At 42.7% G+C, this 18,357-nt stretch overlaps 1 protein-coding gene across 4 annotated transcripts in view; it reads left to right on the top strand.

The window, feature by feature from the left end:
• The window catches only part of PLCE1 (phospholipase C epsilon 1), a 329,559-nt gene that overhangs the window by 127,036 nt on the left and 184,166 nt on the right, over positions 1–18,357 (top strand). For all 4 annotated transcript variants that reach the window (XM_043597018.1, XM_043597014.1, XM_043597015.1 and 1 more), the window contains exon 3: positions 16,596–16,884. In XM_043597018.1, coding sequence (XP_043452953.1) covers positions 16,596–16,884 — 289 coding nt within the window. The remainder of the gene's footprint in view (positions 1–16,595; positions 16,885–18,357) is intronic.

The raw sequence follows: 18,357 nt of genomic DNA on the forward strand, positions 1-18,357 counted from the left end.
AGTGGACATACCACAGGACCTGCCATCCCACCTGGTCCCATGACCTGGCCTCTGGTGGGAGCAGCCACCAGAAGAGAAGTCGCAACAACCTGGGGGAATGACAGAACCTCCATAGGACCTGCCTTAGGACCTTAAATTCTTTGCCATAATAGCAAAGTCCCACCAAGGGGCTCTCCCCAAGCCCAGAATGCTCAGAACATTGGGCGTCAAGCCTCCTGGGCTGAAAGGCAAACTCTCCAAGGGGAAAGAAAAAAAACTGTTCTCCTTTTACCCCTCACTCCCTTCAAAATAGGAGCAAGTTGGGTTTCCTGGCCTTCTCCCCCTTCCCACTAGGACGGATAGGCACAGACAGTAATGCCACTAACAGGGGCTGAAGAAGGAAGGACATCCAGCATCTCAGGCTGACAGTCTGATCTCCAACCCAAACCTGCACTTGAGAGCCAGCAACTTTTCATCCTCATGAGCTCATTCCTCTCCACCTTCCAGTGGTGTCCATCTCAGGGCTTTGTTTATTCGTGAAGGTTTTTCTGTGATTGCTGCCTGTTCTGACTTCCTGTCCTGCTTGGATTTTTATAACAAGCCTCGTAGCACCTCACCTGCAGGCAGCTTTGCTTAGTATTATGATCTCCACATCACCCCAGATAATCAGGAGTTCACAATACAGCTGCTCTTTCCTTATTTCTTCACTCACCAGCTTTACAGTAGGTTCATCCATTACACCCTGTCTCATGCCCTTGCATGATTTGGGGCATGTGGTAGCCACTCACTTCCCAGAGAAGTCAGCCTGTTCCCACTTGCCTGAACCTCTCTCTTTTCACTTATTATCTCCTGTCTCATCCTATTAGTTAACTTCCCATATTACTTGCCCTGCCTTCCCAGTCACCCCTGGTCATAAGAGACACTCGATGAAGCAGGGGTGAGTCATTGATTAATCGGTGAGCACTTCATAGATTAGAGATGGAGGGTGATAATTGTTTTGATATCCAAAACCAGGCAAACAGCAGGTGCCTCCAGAGCACACTTATCTCAGACTCCCTTCTATTCTTCCAGCCCCTGCCTTCTTCTTTCTATCCCAAACTCATAACTGTATCTTTCTAGGATTTTCTTCTCACCAAATTCCTCCCCATTCTTAACTGCTCACAATGTGAATCTCATTTATCTTCACATTCACTATACATACAGCTCTTGGCTGTGTTTATTTTTTTGTCTTATGTCTGAAAATAATGCTAGATATGATTTATTTTTAACTCTTTGTGAGTGGCCTATGATTGATTTTGGACATGGAGAAAGAATTTATGGCCTTGATAGGAAAAAGTTGTCCAATCTGTCTTAAGAATTCTTAGGACTGGGGCCACCTGGGTGGCTCAGTCAGTTAAGCGTCCAACTTCAGCTCAGATCATGATCTCACAATTTGTGAATTCGAGCCTTGCATCAGGCTCTGTGCACAGAGCCTGCTTCAGACTCTTTCTCTCTGTCTGCCCCTCACCTGCACACACTCTATCTATCAAAAATAAAGTAAAAAACATTAAAAAAAATAATTCTCAGGAATGTGTCCAGGGCAAAACATGGAAGAGCTGATGAGGAAACCTGTTGGAGGTGACCAGTGGATACCAGATTTAGCCCAGCCAGGGTAGCCATACCCTGCTTCCTAACACAACATATGTCCTACCTCCTGCCTTCTCCATGGCTTCAAGGTGAAGAGTTGAAAGGAGCCATTTGGATGGAGGTAATCAAAAGAAAAGAAAGAACTTCTCATATTATCCCTGCACTCCTGAGTTTCTGGCACCTGTTTTCCAGAGTCTGTTTATCTCCATTCCCAATACTTCTGCCTCCTATTTTGTAGCACATCATGGTCACTAGGATTATCTGTGGTCTGTTCATCAGTGTGGCCCCATGCCAGGTCCCCATATGTGCTTCTTCTCCACCTAGTATGAGTACAGATAGAACTCCCTTCCTGTCTCCTGCACAGGAAGTGAATGGCTAAGTAAGCGTCATTGGGGTCCTTGCATTGAGAGCACAAGATTTTGAGAGAAGAAAGAGCACAGGGACTGAGCTTCCCAGTGACAAAAGATAGCCTGACTTTGGGCCCACAGATGCTAGAACCCTCCAGCTGAACCCTCATTTGCCCTCCAAAAGGGCACCCACTGATGTCCAAAGAAACTGCAGAAATAACTGGGATTTCCACAGAGGTATGGCCCTATCAGAAGGCCCCTTCTTCCAGCTCAGCTCCACATTCACTATGTCTCCTTTAGCTCCTGCCTGTTCTGCTGGAAGTGAGCCTCAGAAGCCCTACCCTTTCTCTAGCCCACCTGGCCATGATGTTGACTGCATCATCTTTGCCCTTACCTTTGGCATTACTGGTAGTGTCCAGTAAATGCAGATTCCAAGAACCAAATGAAATCAATTCAAGGAATATATTATGAGTTCCAACTGTATACAGTACAACATATCATGGATCATTGGATCATGGAGGGTGCAAAGAAGAGGAAATCTTTGAGACACCCACCAGTGATTGATCCCAGTGGGATTGGTCACAGCTGTAGTTAGTACATACACGGTTGTTGACATTGCCTTTAATTATATGTAGTCATGGGGTGCCTGGGTGGCTCAGAGGGTTAAGTGTCCAGCTCTTGATCATGATCTCATGGTCATGAGATCAAGCCCTGCATCAGGCTTAAGGTTCTCTCTCTCCCTCTCCCTCTGCCCCTCCCCCCTCAAAAATTATATGTAGTCATATCTGCATAGTGTTCTTTATAAGCCCTTACAAAATAATGACTGCATCCAGTTGTTTAGGGTTCCCACAAAGTGAAAGGCAAAGGTATTTTAGATTGTTGCAAGAAACCCATGGAATCTGGAGACAGGGAAAGCTCTTAAGTCTACTTTTTACACAATGGAGCTTCATACCATTATTCTGTGTATAATCTTTTTACCAAAACACTGTCGCCTGTTTCTGTCAACAAAAGACCTCTTTGTTTTGATAGCCAAGAAAAACCTTAAGCTCAGTAGAGACAACAGAACAGGCTTTTTAAATGACAAACTGTAAGAGCCAAAATGCCTTATTTTTGGAATGTAAATTAGAAGCTTTTAATTTTTTTATTTATTTAAATTCAAGTTAGGTAACATACAGTGTAGTACTGGTTTCAGGAGTAGAAACCAGTGATTCATGACTCACATATAACACCCAGTGCTCATCCCAACAAGTGTCCTCCTCAGTGCCCATCACCCACCTCCCCTTCAGCAACCCTTAATTTGTTCTCTGTATTTAAGAGTTTCTTATGGTTTGCCTCCCTCTCTGTTTTTATCTTACTTTGAAGCTTTTAATTTTTTTAAATATGATTGTCGTCCTCAGTTTTGATGAACTTTAGGTGTTTTGTTTTGTTAAATAATATCCATGCAGTTCTTTGGAATACACCTAATGGTGACTATATCTTTTGTATCTGACTACAGGATAGGCACAGATGAGATGGAAGGTAATTGCTTTCCCACACCTCTGAGCCCTCTGAACATGTTGTCTTTGATCTTCAGTCTCTCCATATGATCCTATCCCTGAACATAGGTGCTCATGCACACACATAGCTGAGAGTGTCTCTAACAGGACAGAAATAACCTATCTGGGGATAGAGAGTCCCTGACTCTTCTTCATGAACTTGCATACAGTTCTTTTTTTTTTTTTCAATTTTATTTTTTTAATATAATTTATTGTCAAATTGGCTTACATACAACACCCAGTGCTCATCCCAACAAGGGCCCTCCTCAATGCCCATCACCCATTTTCCCCTCTTCCCCACACCCCATCAACCCTCAGTTTGTTCTCTGTATTTAAGAGTCTTTTATGGTTTGCCTCCCTTCCTCTCTGTTTGTAACTATATATTTTTTCCCTTTCCCTTCCCACCTGGTCTTTTGTTAAGTTTCTCAAGATCCACATATGAGTGAAAACATAATGATATCTGTCTTTCTCTGACTGATTTCACTTAGCATAGTACCCTCTAGTACTATCCACATTGCTGCAAATGGCATGATTTCATTTTTTCTCGTTGCCAAGTAGTATTCCATTGTATATATAAACTACATCTTTTTATCCATTCATCAGTTGATGGACATTTAGGCTCTTGCCATAATTTGGCTATTGTTGAAAGCACTGTTATAAACATTGGGGTACATGTGCCCCTATGCATCAGCACTCCTGTATCCCTTGGGTAAATTCCTAGTAGTGCTATTTCTGGGTCATAGAGTAGTTCTATTTTTAATTTTTTGAGGAGCCTCCACACTGTTTTCCAGAGTGGCTGCACCAGTTTGCATTCCCACCAACAGTGCAAGAGGGTTCCCATTTCTCCACATCCTCACTAGTATCTGTAGTTTCCTGATTTGTTCATTTTAGCCACTTTGACCAGTGTGAGGTGGTATCTAAGTGTGGCTTTGATTTGTATTTCTCTGATGATGAATGATGTTGTGCATTGTTTCATGTGTCAGTTGGCCATCTGGATGTCTTCTTTGGAAAAGTGTCCATTCATGCCTTCTGCCCATTTCTTCCTAAAATTTGTATAGAGTCACAAAAGATCCCAAATAGCCAAAGTAATATTGAAGAAGAAAACCAAAGCAGGAGGCATCACAATACCAGACTTTAGCCTCTACTACAAAGCTATAATCATCAAGGCAGTATGATGATGGCACAAAAACAGACACACAGACCAATGGAATAGAATAGAGAACCCAGAATTGGACCCACACATATATGGCCAACCAATCTTTGACAAAGCAGGAAAGAGTATCCAATGGAAAAAAGACAGTCTCTTTAGCAAGTGGTGCTGGGAGAACTGGACAGCAACATGCAGAAGAATGAAACTAGACCACTTTCTTACACCATACACACACACAAAAAAACTCAAAATAGATAAAAGACCTAAATGTGAGACAGGAAACTTGCATACAGTTCTAATGCCATCACCTGTTTAATGTTTTGTAGACCCCACTATTTTGGTTACTTCTTGAAACCTACATTTCCACTGCTATCTTCCAAAGGTAGAGAGGAAGGCAATGTTTCCTTCAGTCTTTCCCATGTCTTTCTGGCTCTATACGGCCAACTAGACAGGAAAAGTTCTCAATCACTTCCCATTCTGTGGGATGCCTCTGTCATTGTTACACTGTAGGTGTGAATGAAGTCAATGGTCTCTCTCCTGTTCCAGGCTGGTAGGTAATATTGGGTACTTTGTCCATTCCCATTGCTTTTTTGTTAATAACAAGGAAACTATCAAGTTATAAGAACCCTTAAAAAGTGATCATTTCTATCCCCTTAGTGCCTCAAGAGCTGAGACTGGGTCTTGTTTGATGTTACATCTTCAATATTTAGCATGATACCTCTAGATGGGCAACGGGTTTCCCCAGGCAAAGGATATATAACCCTCCAGCTGTAAACATTTTTAAAAACTCTGTTGAAGGTACTTCTGTGGCTGTTCACTTAGAAAATATTTGTGAAAGGAAATAGTTCTAGGCTAATTGTATTCATTTGTAAGAACTCAGAAAGATCTTGCCTACCTCCCCAGACTCATTACTCACTCTCTTAGCTCCAACCACAGGGAACCACTTTGCACATTCTGTTCCCTCCATTTAGAGTGTTTTCTTCTCTCTTTCTTTATTCTGCCCTCACCTTTACCCGGCTAACTCTTATTGTCTTTAGGTTATGTTCAGTTGTTATAACCTAGGAGAAGCCTTCTGTGACCTACTAAGACACTCTTCTGTGTTCCCAAAGCACTTTGTGCTCACACCGTTGCAGAATTGCATGCTGTAATAGAACTGTCCATTTTATGGCCTACCTCCCCCTGTTCCTTCCTTCCAAACAAGGAAAGTGTTTGATACTGTTATGACACTCTGGACACTCAAAATCTATGTAGCTGGAGACATTTGTAGGCATAGATATCTTCTTCAGAGATTAAAGTACAGCCAGAGACTTTATCCCCATCTGCATTGGATGCCAGTCCATGCCACTCAAAGGATTCCCCTGGGTGATCACCCTTGCCTGGGACCTGGTTGTTATTTAGACCCTCCAAGAGGCTGCCCTTCTCTACATGTGGGTCCCAGAATTTCCTCACAAAACTGGGTTGTACTCCTTTTCTATCCCCTTCCTCAAATCCTCCATCCTGTCCGGGCCCATGGTACCTTTTCCCTTCTACACCCAGCAGTTCCTCTCCCAGGCTCCATGCCCTCCTGACCTGTCTGAGCTCAGTGATGCCTCTGGCTCCTGGAAACCTGGTGGTCTCTATTCGCTCATCATTGCCTATTGTGGTGGACCAGAAAATACTCAGACACCTCCACATCCAGGAGGCCAAGCACAGAAGAGGCTCCAGCACCCTGGAAACACCAATGAATAAATAAGAGGGGTGATGGTGGGGGTGATGGCTTTTCAGGGTGGGAAAGTTGCCTCAGATACTTCAGGACAGCAAGAATAGCCTTGGAGCTCTAGAGATGCAGACATTGATACTGTTATGACACTCTGGATGCTCAAAATCTATGTAGCTGGAGACAACTCACAGCTATCTTATCTCCTTTAACCCTGGCTTATAACAACTCTGTGATACTCCCCATTAAAAAACACAGGCTACTTCCTTCCGCATGGCTTCTAGATAGTGGCACTAAGAGTCCAACATGATCAGTGTGATGTAAAGACCAGGCTATTTCCTCTCGAACCCAAGGCTTCTGTTCTGCTGTGCCACCTCTGATGGTCAGAGCAGTATGTTCTGGGAGGTCAGTCTCAGGCAGTCTTCAGGCAAAGGGTAGAGGAAGGATGTGTAGTGTTGGTTGGTCTGGAAACAATGACGCCAGGCAGAGAGGGGCTGAAGAGGCCGGGACGGGTGAGCGGGGATTCATTTGCACAGGAAGCAAACATCCTGGCTCTATGGGTTGGCTTTGGTCCCCTCCACCTGTTGTGGACACACAGCAACCGGAGCCATAGGACTTCGGGAACTCTTTGTGCCCCACAGTTTCACACGTGTACAGCTTAGCAAGAACACTGCCGTGAGTCTCTGAGCCAGGGCATCGCCGTCTACAGGATTTGTGAAAGTTTGTTTTTATTCTTGCAGGGGCTTTGTCCCCATGTGATTCATTAACTGACCTGTTGCTCCTTAGAGCTGCAGGGAGCCTGGTAGTTCAGGCCATTAAATCCCTCTGTCGACCTAATTCATGGTCTGACATCACAAGCCTCACTACATAATCCATTTGTCCTGATTTGATTTTTTCTTTTCAAGAGGCATCCTTGGCAGCCAGGTTTTCTCATTATGATGTGATTCATCAGTATGGTAATTCCCGTTAGAATTATTATCTCAGACATGATTCATCCTTGGAAATATTAAGGCAGAAGCATCATTTCAGAAAGGCCTGCTCCAGTCACAGCCACAGGGACTTTCTGCGACAGATGCCCCATCATTCAGCTTGCATTTGTCAAATTTACTCTGTGCCAGACGCTAAGCTGGGGGATTTGGGGAATATAGAGATGACAGCACTTCACCTCTGCCCTCAGGAGCTCCCACCCTAAAAGAAATGTGGCATGGATGTGACAAATAATACGAAAAGTGCAGTCAGAGATGAAAAGTAACATGTTCTCCCTCAAGTCTTAGATAGTGATTCTCAACCTTTATCAGGAATCAAGATCAGCTGGAGGGCTTGTTATGACAGATTTCAGGGCCCCAGCCCCAAAGTTTTTTATTCAGTAGGCCTGGGGTAGGACCCAAGAATTTGCATTTCTAACAAGTTCCCAGGTGATGATGCTGGTCTAGGGACTATATTTTGGGAACTGGGCTCTAAGCCTTCAGCTCTCTCTCTGTTGTCCCCCTCTCTCCCTTGCCTACAGGGTGCTAAGCAGTGTGCTCTTTGCTGGAGACAGCATGTTAAATTACGCATGGTCCTGCCCCTCTGGGAACTCACAGCCTGGAAGGAGAGTAAGACAGTGACTCCCATACTTCGCAGAAAGTGCTTCTATAGAGTTTTGCAGAGGGGCAGTTGGAGCACAGGAAAGAGGATGCTCATTTCTTGCTGGAGCCTGGGGAAGGCTGCACAGAGGAGGCAAAATCTGAATACAGGGTAAAATGCGGATTGGACGCAGTTATTTGGAAGGGCATTTTCAGCTGTTAAATTCCTAGATTATCAAATGCCCTGGGACACCCTCTCACACTTTTTCTTGGATGTTTCCTGCAGTAATAAAGATTCAGCTTAACTTCCCATAGAAGCCAGTGGTGGAGCTCTGGTTAATTGGCACAGCCTTAGCAAAGCCTTTATTTTTGGCTCTCTGGAGCTGTGTTTGGTCAGCGTCTCGTGCATAGTCTGAATATTCTCAGTAGAATGGAATTCTCCACACAGGCACTTGAATGGAATGTGGAATTGAGAGCAGGGAAGCGGCTGCCTGCTACCAAAATCCTACTCTCCATATCTGCCACTCAGGTCGACGGGCTGCTTCGGCTCCCATTCCCTAAAACAGCTTCATTGTTTTTGTTGACTCTTCAGGAAGTTTGGCAGGTGTTATATCATTCCTTTCATTTAGACACATATACCCATCAAACTTCCAGCATTTTCAACCTTCTAGAACACTGCTTCTGCATTTCGAAAGTTAGGAAAAGGGCCCATGAGACCAGTAAAAGGGGTTTCCAAACCACAGCTCTTATGCTTGATTCCATGAAGGAGGCTCCTGCATTGTTATCCAGCCTATGAACTCACAGTTAACACATAGTTCAAATAAATGTGATTATTTGTTTTTATAGCTCAGGCTACTTTAAGAATTACATTATGGGGAGATAAGGGTTCTATTAGAAGAAGATGCATAGTCACTAGTGACAAATGATAACTGAAGAACACTGATAAGAGAGAGAGAAACAGAAGACCTTAACTATATGCTGTATTAGAAAAAAATGATGATCAAAATTATCTTCAAAATTAAGGTTAGTTAATATCCTCCATTTCCCATTTAAGAAGGCTAGAAGGTGTGGGTAATTGAACAGTAACACTAGAGGGACCTTGGAGATAATGTTGGCTGACCCCTTTATGTTATAGAACATTCATTGAATTAAACTGAATTGGGGGGGTCAATATTTGAATCCATATTTTGTTTTTTCTAGGGCCTTGATCATTTCCAAATCATCATTTTCAAGAAGAATCAGGATGGAAAATAGATCTGATTAAGTATTCTCAATCAGCAAATGATAATAGAATAATGTTAAACTACTGGCGAATTTCTCAGAACAGGTCACTTTTGGTTAGTAGCAATTAGGAGTATTTGGGTATAGCTATTCTGAATACTTTGTAAACCTTTGATGCCATTTCATGTGATTTCCATGTCTGGTGTTTAGCAAATACAAATGACAATCCAATGTCACCTGTTGTGGAGATGAATCCAGTAGATTCATGACCAAAAAAACTGAAGGATTTGAAGTTCTTGAAGAAGATAGAGACTAGAGACAACTATTAATTTAATCAAGAACTTACTGACAAGCTATAATGCCAAACACTTCTAGACACTGGAGATACAGCAATGAAAAAAGAAGTAAAGTCCTCAAGAAGCTGACATTCTGGAAGGGGGAGACAGACAATAAACAGAGAAAGAAGGATTGTTACTACAGTTATCCCTCTTAAAAGTGATTTCTTTTACACTTGTACTATAGGATCCCCTAACTAGTTAGCAACACTCGCTTAGAAATGGAGAGTCCTAGTGCTAAGTCCTAGCAATGTGCACACTGGTTCTTTCTTTTTTTATTTTATTTATTTATTTTTTGCCTATTTTTTAAATATGAAATTTATTGCCAAATTGGTTTCCATATAACACCCAGTGCTCATCCCAACAGGTGCCCTCCTCAGTGCCCATCGCCCACTTTCCCCTCCTTCCCACCCCCCATCAACCCTCAGTTTATTCTCAGTTTGTAAGAGTCTCTTATGGTTTGGCTCCCTCCCTCTCTAACTTTTTTTTGCTTCCCCTCCCCCATGGTCTTCTGTTAAGTTTCTCAGGATCCACATAAGAGTGAAAACATATGATATCTTGTTCTTTATTTTTAAGTGGTGGTAATATCTCTCTTCCTAGAGCTTTTCTGAAGTTTCAATGAAATCATGGCCCAATGCTCAAAACCTACTTCATTTTAATCACTCAATATATGTTGCAATGATACAAGTATTACTGAGTCCATGGACACCTAAATAACAAACCTTTTTATTGGAAGACTTGAGAAGAAATGCCATCAGATCTAGGAGCATCATAATTTTCCATAACTCTGACCCCAGAAAGATAGAATTTGAAACAGATCAAGTTATGAAATTGACTCCCCTTGACCAGTACCCACTTTGGCCCCAGTAGAAGTAAAATTAAGATAAAGCTCTTTGTGGCTGTGTAGAGGAATGAGCTCTCCTCCTGGGTAAGTGCTATGGATGTGGTGTATCTGGCTACTTCATGCGTTTCAGTTCACCAAAGTCTTTGGTTTTGTCTCCATCTTAATTGCCCCAGCTTCTTCAGTCTTGGATGTTTCTTTTGTTTTGGTTCTGACCTCCATGTCCCAGTGCTGGTTTCTACAAGGCATCCCTTTGAGTCACAAAGAACACAAATAATTTCTTAAGTGTTGTCTAAGCATTGTTTGCTTTTCTGCAAGTAACTTCATAGTATCAAAGTCATCCTGCTCAAAGATAGCAGCTGGCATAATGGCACTAGTGTACTTCCATGAAAAAGATCCATTCCCAGTCCACAGTGGTTGTTAAACATAGGAGCCATTAGGGGTGCTGTTTGCAATGTTGTCTATATAGGTATTTATATAAATCTTAAATCTCTAAGAATTTATCAACGGCCCAGTGTCAAAACCTTGACTCCTATCCTCTCCTCATTCCCAATACTATAGCAAGTCCTGTGGCATCTATATCCAAAATATATCTTGAGTATATAATAGTTTGTAATTTTTAATTAACTTATTTGATCCACATATTTATTGTCTGACTTCCACACTAAAACGAAGCTCTTCTTGCTCACTGTTGGATACCTAGTAATTGGGCTTGACACAACATAAGTGCTTAATAAATCTAAATCAATTGTTGAGTGAATGAATGGACACATATCTGTTTGGCAAGCCTAGATACCATGTTGTGACATGTTGATTATATCTCAAAAAAAGATGCTAGCCCATACAGGGTGGTGGACTGTCTAGTTTTCAGCACCTTTATTATCACATTAATCAAGTGAAATAAAGTTTATGTGTTTTTTTACCCTGCAGTTTAAAACTATAAATCTCCATACAAAGGAAACAGTTGGTCACTTATTAGTCATAATTTGCCTGTTTTGCACAGTAGTTTAGGGAGACTGTGAAAGGAATTATCATGAATGAAAACAATAACAACAATGTAAACATCCCTTAAACCTCTTGCAAATGACAGTAGTTTTTTGAATCCCACCGTTTTTGGACTTTGGTATGACCAAGTTTAGTGCAGTAGATAAAGCTGGACCACAGAGCTAGACAAGCCAGATTTTAGTCTTGGCTCAGCCTCTTAGGAACTGGGTAAAGTTGGCTGTGTTTCTCCACCTCTCTTGGCCTACTGTCTCTACCTGCAAAATAAATCAACCTCACAGGGTTATTATGTGGATTCAAATCTCATGCAAGTAAATACTTATCATTGTACCCCACACACCATCATTGTGTCAGTTAACTTTTGTAACAAAGCATCCCAAAAACTTAGTGAGTTTTCACAACAATTAATTTGGTGCATGTTTCTGTGAACTGTCTGGGTGTTCTCCTAGTCTCGATCAACTGGTCTCTGGTGGGCCCTGTCATGTATCTGTAATGGCATTTGGACTGGCAGGTGGATAATCTAGGATCTAGGATGACCTCACCATGTGTCTGGTTATTGGCAGGCTATCCACCAAGGTAACAAGAGTGAAGTTTCTCATCTTCCAGCAAGCTAGTTCTGGCTACTCCACATGGTGGCTATTGCAGAATTCCCAAAAGCAACAAGAGGAGTGCCTGGGTGGTTCAGTCAGTTAAGCGTCCGACTTCGGCTCAGGTCATGATCTCACGACTCGTGAGTTTGAGCCTCACGTTGGGCTCTGTGCTGACAGCTCCGAGCCTGGAGCCTGTTTCTGATTCTGTGTCTCCCTCTCTCTCTCTGCCCCTCCCCAACCTCAAAAATAAATAATAAACATTAAAAAAATTTTTTTTAAGTGGATGATCTGATGAGAGGTAATAGCCTGAATAATGTGGTGCCTGAACATTGCCGTATCCACCACCACTTCATCCACATTTCAGCATTTTTCCAACAAGCACCTTATTAAAGCTTATCCAGTATTGGTATGACTGGTATGTGTTAGTCCAGATCTTGGTAGAACCTGTTGATTCTTTTTTGTTTTTAGTGAATGGAGTGTTAGCAATGGTGATGGTAGCTCAGAGCTTTATTCCAAAAGTCTTCATCTTTATGTCTTCAAACACATTTGAGGACTTAGAAACAAGTGCTGATGACAATGCTGAATGATTACTTAGTACATACCTAATATTTATGTATGTTGAAGGTAAACTGCAACACCCCTTGAGTGCAGAGACCATGACTTTCTGTGTCCTTGGCAACTAGCACAGGAAGGAGCACACAGAGTACATGCTGGGGGAGCTCAGTATATGTTTATTATATATATCTATAGCCACGTTTATATCCCATTAAGGCAGGGATCACATACTCATATACTAATGGTGACCAGATATTGGCAAGATGGGATCACTAGAGAGTGATAGGGACTGGAGCCAACTGGAGAACTTGTGCCCCAGGTAACAAGGGAGGGTCTATCCATTTGACACCACATAGGAATGTTCAGTGTTACCAGATTGTTCCAGTTTTTAGGAGATGCTGTAACATCAACTTTCTTGATTTTATTTTTTTTTAAGTTTACATGTTTGAGAACAGAGACAGCATGAATGGGGGAGAGGCAGAGAGAAAGGGAAAGAGAGAGAATCCCAAGCATGCTCTGCACTGTCAGTGCAGAGTCTGACACAGGGCTTGAACTCATGAAACCTGAGCCAAAACCAAAAGCCAGATGCTTAGCCAACTAACCCACCCAGGTGCCCCTAAGTTTATTTTTTTAGAGACTTACTTACTTAAGTAATCTCTGCACCCAACGTTGGGCTCGAACTCATGACCCTGAGATCGAGAGTTACATGCTCTACTTAGACTGAACGAGCCAGGCGCCCCGCTTCTCTGATTTTGAAACACTGTGTGTCAGATCAAACAGGTCCTTTGTCTGATCAGGTAAATCTGACCTATGGCTAGCCAATGTGTCACTCCCTACATTAGGCACTGATTGGCACCTCTCTGTTGCATCACAATTACTCTGAAGACCCAAGGAGGAAGGGGAGCCACAGAATAAGGCAGAGATGGAGCAGTGAGATGGTAAGAGAGGCAGGACTTCAGGAAAGATGGATGACTGTCTATTTCAGAGGTGAAGGAAATGAAAATGAGAACACTTGATTCGAGTAAATTATTTGGTACAACAGTCATTCCCTGGCTATATTCTTGGAAGGGAGGAGAGGAGAGGAGAGGAGAGGAGAGGAGAGGAGAGGAGAGGAGAGGAGAGGAGAGGAGAGGAGAGGAGAAAAAAAAAAAAAGGAAACCGAGGAAAAACAAAGCAAAGCAAAGCAGAGAAATCCATGGTCAAATAACATACATAAGAAACACTCCAAATACTCAGTTAAACAAAATAAAATAGATTTCTTTACTCTGACCCTTTTCACTGTCTTTAATATTCTAATATGCAATGTAAATCTTCAAAAGGAGAAACATGTACTAAGTTTTTCAATGATCAAGGAGTCCTTATATCATACAGTCGCTCTAGATCTAATGATCTGAGGAAAACATTTAGGGAAACCTGGATGAGGGACTGAATGGGACACTGGGAATCTGAAGGAGTGGTGTGGAAACTGGGATGCACAAGGTAATGAGTGAAGACATAACGTGCCAGTGGAGCAGCTTGGCACATAAAGTAGGTAAACCCATTAGTAACCAAGAACTGTCAGCATATTAATCTTTATAAAATAAAACCTTCTTAGCATCATTCCTCTGATAAAAACAAATAAGCAAAAAATAAAAAGTGAAGGGTTCCCAACCTCTGATGGATTAAACCTCCTTGCTTAACATTCATGGCTCTCCTTTATCAGGCCAACTGACCTTTCTAATTTCCCAGTTATGCCCCACACTCACTCTCTTCTCTAAATACCCTGCTTTGCTCACGGTCTTTAAGGCATTTACTATTTCCAGCCTCTTCACCCTTGCTCACCGTGTGAGTTGACTCCCCCAGCTCCTCTGATTAGAACCGTGCCTGTTTTCCAAGGCACAGCTCAAATCTGCTTTCCCTCGGAAGGCTTCTTTAGCCATCAAAGCTCACAGTGGGTTCTTTTCTCTCAACTTCTAGAGCATTTAAATTTCTGAAGGACTTATTTGAGACATATCATGTTAGATATTGCCTGTATGATTTGGAGCTGAGAGAGGAAAAGCATGTCCGGAGCTCTGCATCTCTCAGCCTCAGTTTGCCCTCATAATACACTCAAATAAGGTTAGGATGATATTATCCAGCAGCACATAAGAACAAGGGTATAACCCCATACAAGTGAATTTCATAGACCATGTTCTGTTGTTATACAACCACCTGCTGTTCCTTGAGGATGGAAGAGTCCATTCTCTTCTTGCCCAATAGTAATGGGTGCCATTTGTAGACACTAGGGTGAGCACTTTACATGTAGTCTGGTGAATCCCAGAACATCCTAAAAAGGGGTGTTAGTATCCCCACTTTACACAAGAGGAAGCTTTCTCTAAACATTCAAGTCAGCTTGCTCATGCTTCTGAGCCTCTCTCTAGCTGGTCAAGGCAGAGCCAGCTGCACAACCCCACATCCCTGACCCCAAAGCCTGAGTTCTATCTGTCCCAGCACACCATCCCCATGGCTACACTGGCCACCAGAAATTTAATGACAGAGAATTAAAGCTAAAGAATTCATACTCTTCCTTCAAGTGCCAAATACATACCAGTAGGCTGCAGAAGGTAGATTAGAAATCTAGTTAGAGTCAGTGCAATTTGAACATCTGGGGGTGTTCTAGGTACATTCTAGGGTCTCTTAAGGACCTAGCACACCTCAGTGATTGTCCTGTCAAGTGCCAGTGGTCCTGGTTAAGGTGGGATTTGGAGTGTGCAGCATCACAGGGGCACATTCACAGCCTGGAGGACATTCAAGGGACTTCCTTTCCCTGGGTACTTATTGATGTCACGAGAGGGCTTGACCTCCATTTTCATCCTACTGTGAGCTCTTTGCTTATCTGTCTGCCTTACTAGACTGTGAACTCTCTGAGGGGAAAAGCTATCTTATTTACCCAGACCTGACACATAACTGGTATATAAACACAAAATAACTATTTGTTGAATGAATGATCAGGCAAGGTGCCCAAGGTAGCATGATGGAGGCAGCACATTGTAGTCAACTTTTATTCCACCATCAGAAAACTAGATTAACTCACCCATGTGGTATTTCTTCCCTATTATTTATACATTACTCAGGAGTCTCAGGCTTCCCAGAGACCTTGACAAAACTTAAAACCTCCCTGTAATAATAATATCAAACCTCACAATGTTCAGGCCTCATCTTTTAAATTGGATTGTGCAATTTTTCAGCAAAGGAGGTATGTGTTACTTCTTGTACATGCCCCACATCTTTCAGCCCGCTGCCTCCACAGAGCAGGATCTATATAAATGTTGAACAACTATATTGGAATTATGGTTGGAAGCTTGTCCTAATTGTGCAATCTCCTTGCGGTGCCCTGCTGGCTCAGTTGGTGGAGCATGTGACTCTTGATCCTGGGGTTGTGAGTTCGAGACCCACGTTGGGTATAGAAATTACTTAAAAATAAATCTTAAAAAAAAATTGTTCAATCTCCTTGAGATAAATTTTTGGTGAATTCAGGTAATAAAGGAGAGAGGAAATCAGGATAGTGACAGAGACAGAACAACAAGAGTGGGCAGGAACTGTCAATGCTTTGGAGGTGGGAGGTGAGAAAGGATGAAGAGGGAAAAGGATTCAAAGACTTTGGACCAAGATGATGGGTTGAAGGATTGTGCCTGAGAGAGAAATCTAGAACTTCTCCTTCTCCGTGACCATCTCATCCTCACTTCAGTTTGAGCATAGAGAAAAGATTCCTCATGAATGTCAGGTTGAAGTGCTCCTTGGAGGCAGACAAATCTGGGACAGTCATGCACACAGGAGAGTCCAAAAGGACTAAAAGGAAAGGTTTGACTTTGTCGCCCTCCAGAAGAGCTTTGCTCTGCTAAGGAAAGGAGGAGAAATTTGAGCTGAATATATTTTTGGTTGGAACAACTTGTAAGTGCTCTGTTTGATAGCATGGTTGTTTGAATGGCCGATTTCATAACTGCACATAGCTTTTCCAAATAAATGGTGTCTGTAGAATGTTCAGGTTAATGCATGAGTCCAGTGCTCAAGAGTGTTTGTGCTTAGAGCAACTGAGCCTTCTTTCTTAATAAGTCATCTTGGCATTTTGTCAACAAACTAATTTGCTTTTCTAAGAAACTAGATTAATACTTCCTGTACTCTGTGCTATTCACAGATCTACAATGCAGTGAGAAGGAGAGAAGAAATAGAAAATACAATTGGATCTCTTCTTCATTTCTTCACAAAGCTCCCAGCCTCCGAAACAGCCCATGAAAGGATTAGGGTTGGTCCGTGCTTAAAACAATGTGTCCGAGATACCATATGTGAGTACCGTGCCACCCTCCAGAGGACGTCCATATCTCAGTACATCGCGGGTTCTCTGCTAGAAGCAACCACATCTTTAGGAGCAAGAAGTGGCCTACTCAGTACCTTTGGAGGATCCACCGGACGAATGATGCTAAAAGGTAAGGTCTGAAATTTCACTTTTCATCTTTGAGTACAGAAAGGAATCTAGGTTAACATGTGTGCATCTCCTGATGAATACTTGAGGTCACTTAGTGGCAATTTTAAATAAATAAAAGTTGCTGCTTTAATAAAGTATGAAAAGGTAGTCCTTTATCAAAATCCTTTCAGGTGTCAACATTCCAAACAATAAGCATTAAGATTTTGACCTTTCATTTCCAAAAGAAATAAATGGTTACAAGGCTATCTTTGATATTAAAAAAAAAATTTTTTTTGACATTTATTCATTTTTGAGAGTGAGAGAGACAGAGCATGAGCAGGGGAGGGGCAGAGAGAGAGGGAGACACAGAATCGGAAGCAGGCTCCAGGCTCTAAGCTGTCAGCACAGGGCCCGATGCGGGGCTCGAACTCACAAACCGCGAGATCATGACCTGAGCCGAAGTCGGCCGCTTAACCGACTGAGCCACCCGGGCGCCCCTGATTTTTTTTTTTAATTACTCAGACACAGGGTTTCTCCTAGTGGTAGTCTATGACAGCTGTCAATTACTGTGATAAGACCAAACAAGTGTGGTCATGTGGTCACAGTGAAAACCAACATGGGTGTGAAACAGAGTGAAATACAGTTCTTCCTCCTACACAGAATCAATAGGTTCATGTTGACCAGAAAAGCTAAAGGCCATCTTCCAATGACTCCCATCTTAACAAACAGGATATTCGGGCATCCTGCTAAAAAATGAAAGCCAGTGGAAAATGGGGCCCCTCAGCACCAGAACTTCCCAGCTACTTCCCACGAGTAGGCAGACAGGCAGGTCAGAAATGGCAGTGCACCAAAGAACCTTGGAGATTTGTGCACTGCACAGCTGTCACAACCCACTTGGCAGCCTTCCCTGGCAGGAAGCTGCCAGCCAGACGGGGACCATGCAGAGCAACGTTCCACTGCCTAGGGCCTGCCAAGGGCTCCATCTGACATCCGGCCATTTCTCTCAAGGAGAGCAGCTAGTGTCCCTCTGCAGTAATCCGCAGACCTGTGGCTAGCAGGTCAGTGATCTTCCTCCTGGATCTTCAACCACTGTCCCGTCACACACACCCTGGGGAGTACACACCTGATAGGAGTACATACCTCCCTGTGTACCATGTGGGTACCATGTTGGTTTGTTTCCTGGAGTCATTTTTTAACTTTTGCAGCTTGGTTATACATAATGAATGAAGGAAAACGCAAGGTGTGTGCTTAGAAAAGCAAAGCATAAGGAAACCAAAGGGTTTCATATGTTTTTCATTTATTCAATCTGTGTTTTGAGCCTCTGCCAGGTGCTAAGTGCTGGGTAGGAAACAAAACATAGTTGTCTACCATCATGGAGCTAGAATAGTCTCTAGGTGGTAAACAGTTTCCCCTATGCACAATACTCAGGATTTCTCTACTCTTTTGTGGCTCCTAGTAACTGCCAAGCTTCCACTCTCCATCCATGCTCTTCCTG

The sequence above is a fragment of the Prionailurus bengalensis genome, chromosome D2, assembly GCF_016509475.1.
Source record: "Prionailurus bengalensis isolate Pbe53 chromosome D2, Fcat_Pben_1.1_paternal_pri, whole genome shotgun sequence".
Classification (NCBI taxonomy): domain Eukaryota; kingdom Metazoa; phylum Chordata; class Mammalia; order Carnivora; family Felidae; genus Prionailurus; species Prionailurus bengalensis.